The following is a 14,747-nucleotide window of genomic DNA, read 5'->3' as shown; positions in this document are numbered from 1 at the left end:
ATAAGTACATGTTTGGACTTTAAATCAGACTTTTAAGTTTAGTTCATCATCAGTTCAGTTCTGTCAGTTCAGTTCAGTAGCTCAGTCATGTCTGACTCTTTGCGAGCCCATGAATTGCAGCACGCCAGGCCTCCCTGTCCATCACCAACTCCCGGAGTTTACCCAGACTTATGTCCATCGAGTCGGTGATGCCATCCAGCCATCTCATCCTCTGTCGTCCCCTTCTCCTCCTGCCCCCAACCCCTCCCAGCATCAGGGTCTTTTCCAATGAGTCAACTCTTTGCATGAAGTGGCCAACGTATTGGCTTTAGCATCAGGCTTTCCAATGAACACCCAGGACTAAACTCCTTTAGGATGGACTGGTTGGATCTCCTTGCAGTCCCAGGGACTCTCAAGAGTCTTCTCCAACACCACAGTTCAAAAGCATCAATTCTTTGGCACTCAGCTTTCTTCCCAGTCCAACTCTCATATCCATACATGACCACTGGAAAAACCATAGCCTTGACTAGACTGGACCTTTGTTGGCAAAGTAATGTCTCTGCTTTTGAATTTGCTGTCTAGGTTGGTCATAACTTTCCTTTTAAGGAGTAAGCGTCTTTTAATTTCATGGCTGAAGTCACCATCTGCAGTGATTTTGGAGCCTCAAAAAATAAAGTCTGACACTGTTTCCACTGTTTCCCCATCTATTTCCCATGAAGTGATGGGACCAGATGCCATGATCTTTGTTTTCTGAATGTTGAGCTTTAAGCCAAATTTTTCACTCTCCTCTTTCACTTTCATCACACTGACATAAATATTATTAAAGGCCAAACCTACAAGGTACTGGGAAGAAGATAGAGAAAAGGTTTTAGGTGTTTTTTTTTTGTTTTGCTTATGAAAATATTGCTAATTTGGTTTTAGGATACAGTATTGAACAGGAATATCTATAACATATAACCTAGAATCTTCTAGTTTTGCTTTTAATGTAAGGACTATTTAGGTGCCCCATTTTATTTTAAAGATTCTGTAGCAATTCTAGGATTAGAGGATATATTGGGAGAAAAATAGAGACATGTACATCCTGTCTCAAAATTTGTGTGTTGTGGAGGGTGCAGTTTTCCTCTGCCTTCTACAGATCTGGCAAGGCTTAAGGAAAAACAAAACCTCCCAAAGATCAGATAACAGAATAGATAATGAGTTTAGATAAATTTGTATTCCCTGCTGGACAATACATCAACACTCTCCATGTGGTTCCAGTGAGATTTATGTGATGGGAAGTTCCTGCTTCATTTGTTCTCTTTCTTAAAAAACAAAAAAATCAGGAGAGGTGTTTTTTCTATTCTCTGCAGAAAAAAAAAATCACTTTATGTTGATAAGGTGCTAAAATCACATAGGCTTATTATAGAGCATTTAGGTAATGCATAAAAAGGTTTTAAAAGAGAGGACACAAACTATCACTCAAATTCTGTTAGAAATAAATAACACTGACATTAATTGAATTGGAGACATCTTTCTGTATAGGTATTGATGCAAAGATGAATAGATTAGGGTTGTGAAAAGTCTCGCAGTCGTGTCCAACTCTTTGCAACCCCAAGGAATTCTCCAGGCCAGAATACTGGAGTGGGTAGCTGTTCCTTTCTCCAGTGGATCTTCCCAACCCAGGGATTGAACCCACATCTCCTGAATTGCAGGTGGATTCTTTACCAGCTTAACTACCAGGGAAACCCAGATCAGTGTTAGAAAGATTATAATTTGTGTGCTGCTTTAAACAAAACTATTAAAATTTAATTTTGTTTAAATTTATCAGAAGACTAAATTAAAATTGAATAATTGTTGAATAAATAAACATTGTTGTTGTTTTTAATGACAAGAAAAAATATTATATAAAGGAGCTCTCAGATGCTGAGAAAATAGGTCATAAAAGGTATTAACATTTTTTTAAACACTGTATTTTAGTTTTAGATCATAAAAATGAGAACATTCACAGTTTCACATTTTCTCCCAACCTCCCTTTTTGTACCTCCAAATATTTATTATTTATATTAGAATTTTTGTATTTTCAAGATTTTTAAAGATTTTCACCTTTAATTCTGAAACATAATTTCCACAATATTTATTGCAGCTTTTATAGATTCCGTGATAATCCCTAATCTTCATATGATTTCTGCATTTCTAGGTGCTTTAATTTGACTCTTCAGGATTTTGTCCTCAGTTACTTAATCAAGAAGGCCTTCCACATGCTTTATGTCCTTTATGTTTGGAAATTTCTGCATTTGTATTTGTGCAGCATTTGGTTGGATATAGTAATTGGGAATCATATTTCCCCCTCCCCCCACCTTCGGAGATGTCTTTGGATAAATGGGCTCATTCTTCCTCTACCTGTAGAATTTGTAAGTTCACTTGAACATATTTCAGTGTTGAGTATATGAATCAAAATTTTTGGAAATACAAAGTGTTTTACATATTTACACATATAAATATTTACATATTTTCTGGAAGTATATGTATTCACTTCTTTTTTTCATTACAAGGATATTTTTTTATGTCTACAAACTTTTTTCTAATCTATTTGGGATTTTTCTCAAGAGTTTCCCTATAATTTTTTCAGAAGTGCTCTTCTCCCTCTTGCTTTTTTTTTTTTTTAAAAAAAAAACATACTTGGTGCTAAATTTGTTTTGTCTAAAATTTATTTCCTTTGGTCCATCTCCTTTTTCATCTCATTCTGTTGTTTTATCATCCTGTATTTGAGCTCTTGTTTAATCGCATTCATGTTCTTATTAAATAAACATAGCATGAAACACTTGTGGAAATTCTCTCCAGTATACTTGGTTTATATCATCTTCTAGAAGAGATTTTTTGTCTCTCCCTCTCTCTTTTTTTTTGTCTTCACTGGATTTTGAAATAGTTGAAATGTGATATTATTTCCTTTTGCCCTAGGTTTCATGGTTGTTTGGCCATTCCTTCTTTTTGCTGAGCCAGTTCTGTTTAAAACTTCTCTTTGGTAAACATAGGTGAGGTTTTGACTACTTTCTAAGCAAATCTGAGAGTAGTTTGCTTTCTCTCCACACCACAGTTTGAGGTTTGGGTGAGATATATATATACTTTTTTTTTTTTTTTTGGAGGGGTGATATATTTTATGTGGGCTTCCCTTGTGGGTCAGCTGGTAAAGAGTTCGCCTGCAATGCAGGAGACCTGGGCTCCATCCCTGGGTTGGGAAGATCCCCTGGAGAAGGAAAAGGCTACCCACTCCAGTATTCCGGCTTGGAGAAGTCCATAGACTATATAGGCTATAGGATTGCAAAGAGTCAGACATGACTGAGCAACTTTCACTTGTCCACTTGTTCATATTTTATGTACTTTCTTTTCTGTATTTTGAGGGTAAACGGCTCTGTGTGCAGAGGTGTGACTCTGTTCTCTATATCACAATACAGGGGGTGATTCCTTCCTCAGATTTTATTAAAAATCTATTAGAGGATGTTTTCTAACTGGTTGGAGCTGACTGCCTTTCAGTAGAGCAGTGTCCCAGGCATTATTATATCAGTCTGCCAAATCTGTTCCATCCCAGGGATGGGTTCCATCAGCTCACAAACCTCTGCTTCTGTCAGGGAGATTCAACTGTGCTTGATCCTTCCCAACTTCATTTACTCAGAGAGCATGGAGAGGGTTAGGAGTTGTGCCTCATTAAGTCAGATTTCCTGGTTTCCTTCTTTAACAATTTGATTGGTAAAGTATAGGTTGTATCTTTTTTGTCTGTTGATACGTTTTTATTTCTTGTTTGTTATTTATTTATTTAAGTCAAATTGCTTGAGATAGAGCTTACATCCAATTAAATGCCCTTTTGTTAAGTATGGGCGTCCCAGGATGTGAGAGTTGGACTGTGAAGAAGGCTGAGTGCCGAAGAATTGATGCTTTTGAACTGTGGTGTTGGAGAAGACTCTTGAGAGTCCCTTGGACTGCAAGGAGATCCAACCAGTCCATTCTAAAGGAATCAGTCCTGGATGTTCTTTGGAAGGAATGATGCTAAAGCTGAAACTCCAGTACTTTGGCCACCTCATGCAAAGAGTTGACTCATTGGAAAAGATTCTGATGCTGGGAGGGATTGGGGACAGGAGGAGAAAGGGACGACAGAGGATGAGATGGCTGGATGGCATCACTGACTCAATGGACGTGAGTCTGAGTGAACTCCGGGAGTTGGTGATGGACAGGGAGGCCTGGCGTGCTGCTATTCATGGTGTCGCAAAGAGTCAGACATGACTGAGCGACTGAACTCCCTCCCAGGTGGCTCAGTGATAAAGAACTCACCTGCCAACACAGGAGATGCAGGAGACATGGGTTCGATCCCTGGGTCGCAAAGATCCTCTAGAGGAGGAAATGGCAACCCATTCCAGTATGCTTGCCTGGGAAATCCCATGGACAGAGGAGCCTGGTGGGATACAGTTCCTAGAGTCGCAAAAGAGTCGGACAAGACTGAGCAACTGAGCACGCATGTGTGCTAAGTATGCTGTTAGAAAGTTCTCTCAGATGTGTTCCCCTGTTTAGCCACATCACAGATGAGCTCTAGGGCATTTTCATCACCACTAAGACTTCTGTCACACCTCTGGAGACACCCACCTCCACATAAAGCCCCAGGAAAGCATGAATCTGCTTTATGTCACTATTAGTTTGGTCTTTTCTAGATTTTATGAACATAGGATCATATGGTATATACTCTTTCGTGCCTGGCTTCTTTCACTCAGAATGTTTTTGAGATTCATCTATACTGAAAGTCATCTGTACATATATATGCATGTATATATTTGTGTGTATGTATGTGTATCACCAATCCATTCCTTTTTATTGCTGAGTAGTATTCCCCAGTGTGTATATACCTAAAATTCCATTTATCTGTTCACCAGTTGAAAGACATTTGGATTGTTTCCAGTTTGTGGCAATTATGAAGCAAGCTGCTATAAACATTATTGTATTCATCTTTGTATGGACATATGTTTTCAATTTCTGCTTTAATACCTAGGGGTGGAGTCCTTGGATTGTACACTAAGTCTGTGTTTACTGCTCTGAGACTCTCAAATGTTCTCCCAAATAACGTACCTTTCTACATTCTCACTGGTAATCTGTAAGATTTCCTATTACTTAACAATCTTACCAGTGTTCTCTGAATTTTCTGTATTTTGAATTTCATCTATTTTAATGTGTATGCAGTGGTATCTTACTGTAGTTTTATTTTCCATTTCCCCTGTGACAAATGATATTGAGCCTCTTTTCACATGCTGATTAGCCATTTATATATGTTCCTTTTTAATTGTTCAAATTCTTGTCCGTTTAACTGAGTTATTTTTTTATGAATGAGTTATAAGAGTTCTTTATAATTTTTAAGAGTTCTTTATACTTTAGATATAAATTCTTTGTCAGGTGTATGTTTGTAAATAATTTTTTTTCTGATCTGTGGCATGATTTTAATTTTTTAGCTGTATTTTTCTGAAGTCCATTTTATTATTTTTGGTTTGTTTTGTGCTTTTGATATCCCATGTAAGAAACTGTTGCCTGCCTAAGGTTGTGAGGTTGTGAAGATTTTCTCTTTTTTTTTCCCCCCTAAAAGCTTTATAGTTTTAACGTTAGGTTGAAGATCCATTTTGAATAATTTTATGTTGTTGAATTTTCTGAGGTTCATTGTATTTCATACAGGCATCAAGTTGTACAAGAACTGTTTGATGAAAAAAGCTACTTTTTTCCTATATAATTACCCTGAAATGTTTGTTGCAAATTATTTCACCATATATTGACAATTTCAGGACTCTGAGTTCTGTTCATTGTGGTACGTGTTTAGCTTTACTATAATACCACACAATTATTATTATAGTTTTATAGTAAATCTTGAAATGAATGTGTAAATCCCCAAACTTTGCCATTTTTTAAAAGTTATTTTGGATAGCCTAAGTTTATTTCATTTCTGTACATTTTTAAATCGACTAGCCAATTAAATTATGCTCATAAAGGAAAATTACTCATCAGTATTAAATCCTTTATTTTTATCAACTAAAGTGATATATAAATAATACCCTTCAATTTATATGTGGATCTGGGTATTTAGACACTGCCCAGATGTGCAGAAATGTAATGGTTTTACTTTCTAGAACATTCCTAAATTTTTAATAACTAAGTCCCAGTCCCAGTGAGAACAGAACTTGCCACTTGAACATTATCTGTTTCTGGTTTAGATTGTAGTCTTTTAAGGAAAAATACTTAGGATAAATATTTACTTTTTCAGGATTATTCCTCATTCTGTCTTTTCCTTCTCTTCTCTCCAGTGGTAATCAGCAAGTGTGGTGTAGGACAGGCTGGAAGATTAGGAAGTTTGTTGGTATGACGTTATAAAGTAGGAGCCTGAACAAATTTAGTAGGAAGGGAAAGGAGTCAATAAAAATGGGAGAAGATGCCAGGTTAGGGAGGTCGTGACACTCTCCCCACCCAGCCTGTCCTGCTGGCTCCAACATAAGGTTCATTGGGCTTGCCCTTTTAAAAATCCTTTTCTACATACTTATAATTAAACAAATGTGTTTACACCTCTTCTGTAACTTGATACTGTGAAATCTCAAACGGATGCTAATTTGTTCTAGCGGTAAAACTTTTTAAGATTTCATCTATGTAATACACAATACATTAGTGGTTAAAAAAAAACCCACCAGCCAACTCAGGAGACATTAGAGACTGGGTTCGATCTCTAAGTCAGGAAGATCCGCTGGAGGAGGGCATGGCAACCCACTCCAGTATTCTTGCCTGGAGAATCCCATGGACAAAGGAGCCTAGTGGGCTACAGTCCATGGGGCCACAAAGAGAAGACAAGACTGAAGTGACTGAGCACACATGCGTTCACTCTTAACTAGCAAACTGCAGAACACTTAGGGAGTTAGCAGGGATTCCAGTGCCCCCTTGTGGTGATTTAGGAGATTACAGGCTGATGCTCTCCCGCTGCACCCCCAGCATTTTCCTGGTTATAAAGTAGATTTTTCCTTTTTTCAAAACAAATACCTTATTTCCTTGAAAAGTAAATTTGCTTTTTAATATTTGATTTAAATTTACTTTATATTTAATGAAACTTAGCTACTTTTGGGAGGCTGTAGTTGCTTCAGTTGTGTCTCGTTGTGACCCCATGAACTAGCCCACCAGGCTCCTCTGTCCATGGAATTTCCCAGGCAAGAATGCTGGAGTGAGTTGTCATTTCCTTCTCCAGGGGATCTTCCCAATCCAGGGATGGAACTCACATCTCCTGCACTGGCAGGCGAGTTCTTTACCACTAGGACCTAGCTTTTAGTATATTTTAAATAACATGGTATGTAAACATAATGGGCCCCTTTCAAGTTAAATTTTTACTTTAAACAAGTTTTTACATGTACAAATTTTATTTTGTACTAATTCTGGATTGTACCTCTATAAGTCTCCACAGAGTATTTAATTTACAATGTTATCAATTTTAGGTCATTGCTAGATCTGTTTGCTGCAGTGTGATGGCTCTTGCTCGTTCTTTATGGAATTTTAAGGTCTCTGTGCAAAACAGTGCATTTAAAACTCAACAAAGATATATTGACTTTAATTAAAGAAAAAAGGTTAAGAATAAAGAATATAAAGATCCTTGTATATAACCTATTGTATTATTCATTATCTCACATTAAAGTACAGAGGAAATGCTTTCATTTTAAACATAAAAAATTTATCTTCACAACTCTAAAAGATTAATAAAGAATGTTTAATTTAATTAAAAAGACAATATTAAACGTGCCTGATTAGGTTATGTGTGTAACAGAGAGAGCTGATATGACATAATTAAATGAAGAAATTATGAAGATCAAATATTAAAAATGTAGATTCCTCAGCTGGAGGTTAATTCGTTGCTAACTATTGAAAATCGCTGGAACTTCCTCTTGGGGTATTAAGGGAGCCGAACACCTACCAGTTACCCGTGATAATCTCCTGGATGGTCCATGGAACAGACCATGCAAATTTTTTAACTACACTTAAACACTTTTCCTTTTTTCGAGAATCTATAATATAAAACTTATATATATTTCTTGGACATTTAACATATATTTTTCTTCAGCAGCAAGTAGAAGCAGAGTGTATCATCTTTAAAATATTTTTTTCTCAGTGAAATTTTAAAAACACTGGTTCAATTTTTTTTAAAAAACATGTTGCTATTTAGGCAAGCAAAAACAGGACAACCAGCAGTGGTCAGGCTTTTCAACCGTGTGGAATTGAAATTTCCATTGTTGTTCAGTATCTTTTGATATTCTGCACATTTCTTCATTATACCATTAGCATGGTAGTCTTCAGAACTGAACACTTATCAGTTATACTGTTAACCAAAGCCAAAACAGTTATGTGAGGAATTGTGGGACTCCAGGGAAGCTTTCTAAGTCAAAACTATTTGTCTAAAAGTAACACTCATCTGCTACTAAACTGAGAAATTTTCTTTTTACAAAAGACTTCTTATTTTATATGTATTTCTTCTAGCAACTGCTTAAGAGTTCATTAGTACTTTCAATTAAGTTATCTATGTGTGTGTAAAAATGAACTAGCATGAAGTCTGTTTTAGAATACAGTAAGTCCCTACATACAAATGCATTTCCTTCTGAGAGAGTATTCATAAGTCCAATTTGTTAAGTACAGCAAAGTTAGCCTAGGTACCCAGCTAACATAATTGTCTATATAGTACTGTACTGTAATAGGTTTATAATACTTTTCACACAAATAATATGCACATAAAAAACAAACATAGAAAGTAAAGAAAGCATTTTTAATCTTACAGTACCATACCTTGAAAAGTGCAGGAGTTCAGTACAACAGCTGACATACAGGGGTCTGTTTGCATCTTTTTGCATCTTTAAAAGCTCATATGTAGGGGACTTATGGTATTGAAAAGTAATGGAAACACAAAATGCTTTTGTTCCGAATATAACTCATTCTGGTTATTTATTTTATATTCAGGACCTGGCCTTTCATTATCAAAAGCCCTAAGCAGTATAAAAACCTTTCTTTCATGGATGCAATGAACAAGTTTAAATGGACTAAAAAGGAAGGTCTTGCCTTCAATAAGCTTGTCCTTAGCCTGCCGGTCAACGTGAGATGTTCCAAGACAGACAACGCAGAGTGGTCGGTAAGTCCCACTTTGTTTTAATCTTCAGGGAAAACAGATACTGCATCTTACCTGAATCCACAACAGATAACATGAAAGGAACAGACAGATATCCATAAATTCAGTGGTCTTTTGATAAGTCTGAGAATTTTTCAATGATTACGTAGATGCCCCAAAACTCCTGATCCCACTTCCTTCAAAGAAGGAAGTTTATTGTAAAACTAAAGTTGGGATGAAAAAGGAATAAGGTGGAATGAAAGCTTCAAAAAGAAACCCAACAGAGCATGTTTTATATCTCTTCTTTCCCAAAGGTGTGTCTGACCCTTTCTCCACGTTCCTGGGAATCCCTGGGATTCTGACTGCCTGATGGACAACTTCAGCGTCCGTTCCCCCTCTCCCACCCTTTTAACCCCTGCAGAAGCACAGGGGCTGAGCAAGCTTGGCTGCAGTCCTGCTCTTCAATCACACACTCAGTGGCTTTGTTTCTGCTCTTTCCTTTTCAGATTCAAGGCATGACAGCATTACCTCCAGATATAGAAAGACCGTATCAAGCAGAGCCCTTGGTGTGCGGAGCTTCTTCCACTTCCCTGCGTGGAAATGTCTGTCTCGAGCTGCTCCTGAGCTTCGTGGTCCTGGGCAGCACACTCAGCACCAGAAGCTTGTGGCCGTAATTCTGTCCTGCTCGGTGACCGTGGTTTTCCGTGATCTGAGCCTGGCATTTCACATGCAGGTTAAGGACATTTATGGGGTGTGAAGGATGAGGGTGAAGACCTTGGAGACTTACTTTCACAAGTTCCCTTCCTCCTGTCCCCTCTTCCTTCCCAGGCTTCCTGAGAGATGTCCATCAGGTTCTCATCTTATCCTCAGAAATATCTGGTAACATGTATGAATCGTTCAGTAAAGCAAAATTGACCTTACATAACCTCTTTAAAAAATTGGACAAAGTCAAGTAGAAGTAAAAGGCTTCTTTATCTCCTGTATTTCATTTTATTGAAATACTTGTTGCTATTTACTTTTTAAAATTTTTGATTTGATTTCTATATTCCTCTTTTTAAATGTTTTTATCTTAAAGGTGTAAATGGAAGTACTCTCCATTCCAGTGTTCTTCCTCTTCACTGCTCTTTGGTGTGATTTCCGCAATGGAACAGTGGTTCCTCCTACTTTCTTGTAATATCCGGTTCTGTCCTTTTCTGTGAATTATCCATGGGCCCCTGACCTCAACACTTTCTGATGGTGCCCATTCTAGTCTGCTTGTTCACCTGAGCCTGAGTCCCAAACTACCCTGAACCCATCTTTTTCTCCCCCTTCCTTGCTCAGCACTGGCCAGGTGAGTTTTTCCTTTGAGCTCTGTCACTATCCAAAAAGAAAGAGGCTATAGAAAACACAGCCATGGTACATCACTGATTGTAGGCTGAGGAGGAAACGTAGCTGGCTGCAAACTCAGTGCTGTGAGGGGTCTTTTGTGAAGGTCCAGGACAAAGGCCAGAGGGTGTGAACCAGCTGAGGAGGATGTGAGGCCCTCTCTGACCATGTTGGGTATCACACGTGTTGCATACTGGCTCGATTTGAGTCGCAGTTGCTATTGTAGATTTATTTTTATATTAGTTAATAAACTAACTTTCCAAAATAAAATTGTCACCAATCCTGTCACCTTTTTTGTTCTTTTGGTATAGATCAGCCAAATCTTGTCTTGTGTCTTTTGCTCATTGTCTTAAGCTAAGTTTGTTTGATCATATTAATAAACTAAATGAAATTAAATTTTTGTGTGATATCTTGAATACTCCTTGAGAGGAGCAAGTGGTTCAATACTGCCAGATTTGCCAGTCACATCAATTAAGAGTGTTGTATTTTTCCATTTCATTTTTAAGCCGTTTCTCCCCAGCAAACAATGTCTTAAACACAAACCATGCATGCATGTGTGTTTAGTTGTTCAGTATGTGTGACTTTTTGCACCCTATGGACTTAGCCTGTCAGGCTTCTTTGTCCATGGGATTTTTCAGGCAAGAATACTGGAGTGGGTTGCTATTTCCTCCAGGGGATCTTTGCTATGCAGGGATCAAACCCATGTCTCCTGCATTGCAGGTGGGATCTTTACCACTGAGCCACCTGGGAAGTCCCAACACAGACTAGATTGTTTTTTAAATAAATATTGTCTTTTGGAGTTTTTCCTTCTTGATTCTTTGATTTGTCCACTTAATGGAATGTTTGTAATACTTATGAGGAGTATTTTACTGTTAAGTTTAATTCTTTTTCATAAGTGCTATATCAGATTCTATGGTTTTCCATCCAAATATTTATATAATATGACCATCCCAAACACTCCGTATTTGAAATTTCATGTTTATTTTTAGTTCAGAATTTCTAAATCTGAGATGTCAAAGAAAAATGATTTCCTTTGGAAATTGTGTAATATTATATTTGTTTTCATTGTTCTTGGTAAGGAAGCTGAACATACTGGCTAGAAAAGGATACACAACTTTTGGAAACTCAAATTTTTGGAGCCAGGGGAAATCTATTTTTCCAGTTGATGTTGCTAAGAATAAAGCGGGTATTCCTCTCATAGGAATCCTCATGAATATATATATATATATATATATAAATTTTGAAACACTGACTCTTTGAAAATTAGGATAAGTTATCTGTTGTATTCAAATCCAGCATAGTAAGCTGGTATTTTATAAGCAGAAAGTGGTCAATTGAATAGACTCATGGCAGCATCCCTTACCCTTTGGGCCAGAGGAGTGTTCCATGGAAAATATGAAGAGCTATGGAAAATTGCTACAAATTTTAAAAGGCTTACTGTTGCACTTCTCAGAGTCTTGAATATATGACTGCATATTGGAAAGTTCAAGTTATGTAGTGTGAAACATTCCCAAACTCATTGACCACTTAACCATGTTGTCTTGGACCAACGCTCCTCAAGGAATAAGCTTTGGGACATGTACTTTTCCCAGCAGAGCGTGTCCAGGTTTATGTAACAATTTTTCTAAAAATTTCAAGCTGTTCATGGTGAACTGCAAAGCATAGCCCAACAAACATGGGCATTCTGCTTGAGTTCACTAGTCTGTTCCTAATTTGCTGTTCTATTTTGCCAACACACTATTTTTTATTAACCTAGAGTTAGTACAATTTACAGAGAACATAGAAAAGGAAATTTACATTTTTAAAAGTAAAAAATTCACTAAACTGAATTATGTGGCACGAATAAAATATTTGAGAAGTATTGACAAATAAGGCTATATATTTTTGAGAAGTTTTAGACCTATGCTGCTGCTGCTGCTAAGTTGCTTCAGTCGTGTCTGACTCTTCATGACCCCATGGACTGCAGCCTACCAGGCTCCTCGGCCCATGAGATTTTTCCAGGCAAGAGTACTGGAGTGGGTTGCCATTGCCTTCAACACAGACTAATGGTATGGGATTGATGTAATGCAAAAAATTTTTTTTTGAAAATTGAGAGGAGGCATTCCATATTGCAAATATAGAATGCAAGTCTGATTTGACCCAATTTCTCTCTTAGTATTTTAAAATAAGCCCATTAAATATTGACAACCAAAATAATTCCATATATTTGTACAGTGCTTTGAAATTTGCAAAGTGCTTTCACGATATTTCTCACTTAGTGTTTAAAACTGCTTTTCAAGTTGAGTACTTGTATGCAGAAAAGCCAACAGATAGCATACTGTACTGTAATAATCATTGGAGACCTAAGGTTCAATCACTTTACAAACTACACATGTATAAATTAAATCTAAATTACTTGCACTTACTAAGCTTTGTTTTCCTACTGGTAAAGTAGGAATAATAGATTCTAACCTTATGAAGTTGCTTGTGGATTAAATGTGGCAATCAAGAAATAGCATCTGGCATAATGAACTGTCAATATTAGTTTTCTTCCTCCCTTTGCAAAATTTCCAGTTTAAGGTAAACAGTATCTGATAACAAATGCAGATTCTTCTCTCCTCCTTACAGACATAATCAGCTGAAATTTGACTTTAACCACTTTTACTGAGTGAATGATACTTGTCAAATGAATATTAGGTCTGAGTGAATTTGGCAATCGTGAGTTCGTGCTCAGTGCTAAGTCGTGTCAGACTCTTTGCAACCCCATGGACTGTACCTGCCAGGCTCCTCTGTCCATGGAATTTCCCAGGCAAGAATACTGGAGTATGTTGCTATTTCCTTCTCCAGGGGATCTTCCTGACCCAGGGATCAAACCCACGTCTCTTGCATTAGCAGATAGATGGGTTATTTACTACTGAACCACCAAGGAAGCCTGAATTTGGTAATCACTCCCTCAAAAATTTTTTATTGACTGCCTGCTTGTTAGGTTTTATGTTTCTGAAGAGCAAAAATACTGTGTTTTGCTCTTTTATTTCTGAAAATAATGTGTTCTCATTGAAACTAATGATATTTCAGAGTTGAAATGCACTGTTTCTTGTCTTTTATGTGGTTAGTTTTTAAGGTGAATAGCTTTAAAATTCTACACTATTTTTTATTGCTTCATGAAAATTTTTCTTCCATATTTGATTACAGCAACTTCACTTCATCTTGAGAAATTATAAGTTGTCTTCTCTTATTAAGATATTTCAGGAAGAATATGTTCTTCCAAATAATTCTACTAAATATAATATTCTGTTAACCAAAATTAAGGAAAAGACGGGGAAATAAAAAAGAATGGGGTGGGAGAGGTATCCATAGTAACAAGAAAAGTGTTTCTATTCACCACTAGAGGGCGCTCTGTGCATCTGTTTGTCAATCCTGTCCGCTCTGGAGCAGGTTTAAATGTGCTGCTGCAAAAAAAGAAAACTACAGGCCAATATCACTGATGAACATAGATGCAAAAATCCTTAACAAAATTCTAGCAATCAGAATCCAACAACACATTAAAAAGATCATACACCATGACCAAGTGGGCTTTATCCCAGGGATGCAAGGATTCTTCAATATCCTCAAATCAATCAATGTAATATACCACATTAACAAATTGAAAAATAAAAACCATATGATTATCTCAATAGATGCAGAGAAAGCCTTTGACAAAAATTCAACATCCATTTATGATCAAAACTCTCCAGAAAGCAGGAATAGAAGGAACATACCTCAACATAATCAAAGCTATCTATGACAAACCCACAGCAAACATTATCCTCAATGGTGAAAAATTGAAAGCATTTCCTCTAAAGTCAGGAACAAGACAAGGGTGCCCACTTTCACCATTACTATTCAACATAGTTTTGGAAGTTTTGGCCACAGCAATCAGAGCAGAAAAAGAAATGAAAGGAATACAAATTGGAAAAGAAGAAGTGAAGCTCTCACTGTTTGCAGATGACATGATCCTCTACATAGAAAACCCTAAAGACTCCACCAGAAAATTACTAGAACTAATCAATGACTATAGTAAAGTTGCAGGATATAAAATCAACACACAGAAATCCCTTGCATTCCTATACACTAATAATGAGAAAACAGAAAGAGAAATTAAGGAAACAATTCCATTCACCATTGCAATGGAAAGAATAAAATACTTAGGAATATATCTACCCAAAGAATCTAAAGACCTATATATAGAAAACTATAAAACACTGGTGAAAGAAATCAAAGAGGACACTAACAGATGGAGAAATATACCATTTTCATGGAT

General features: G+C 36.8%; 1 protein-coding gene across 1 annotated transcript in view; it reads left to right on the top strand.

Annotated features, from left to right (window-relative positions):
* Positions 1-9,953, top strand: part of MOXD1 (monooxygenase DBH like 1) — a 95,244-nt gene extending 85,291 nt beyond the window's left edge. The window contains exons 11-12 of the mRNA XM_055535654.1: positions 8,959-9,127; positions 9,610-9,953. Coding sequence (XP_055391629.1) covers positions 8,959-9,127; positions 9,610-9,777 — 337 coding nt within the window. The 3' untranslated portion in view covers positions 9,778-9,953. The remainder of the gene's footprint in view (positions 1-8,958; positions 9,128-9,609) is intronic.
* The last annotated feature ends 4,794 nt before the right edge of the window (positions 9,954-14,747 follow it).

Source organism: Bubalus kerabau, chromosome 9, assembly GCF_029407905.1.
Source record: "Bubalus kerabau isolate K-KA32 ecotype Philippines breed swamp buffalo chromosome 9, PCC_UOA_SB_1v2, whole genome shotgun sequence".
NCBI classification, from domain to species: domain Eukaryota; kingdom Metazoa; phylum Chordata; class Mammalia; order Artiodactyla; family Bovidae; genus Bubalus; species Bubalus kerabau.
The sequence above is the reverse complement of the archived record's forward strand: the minus strand, read 5'-3'. Positions and strand labels throughout refer to the sequence as shown.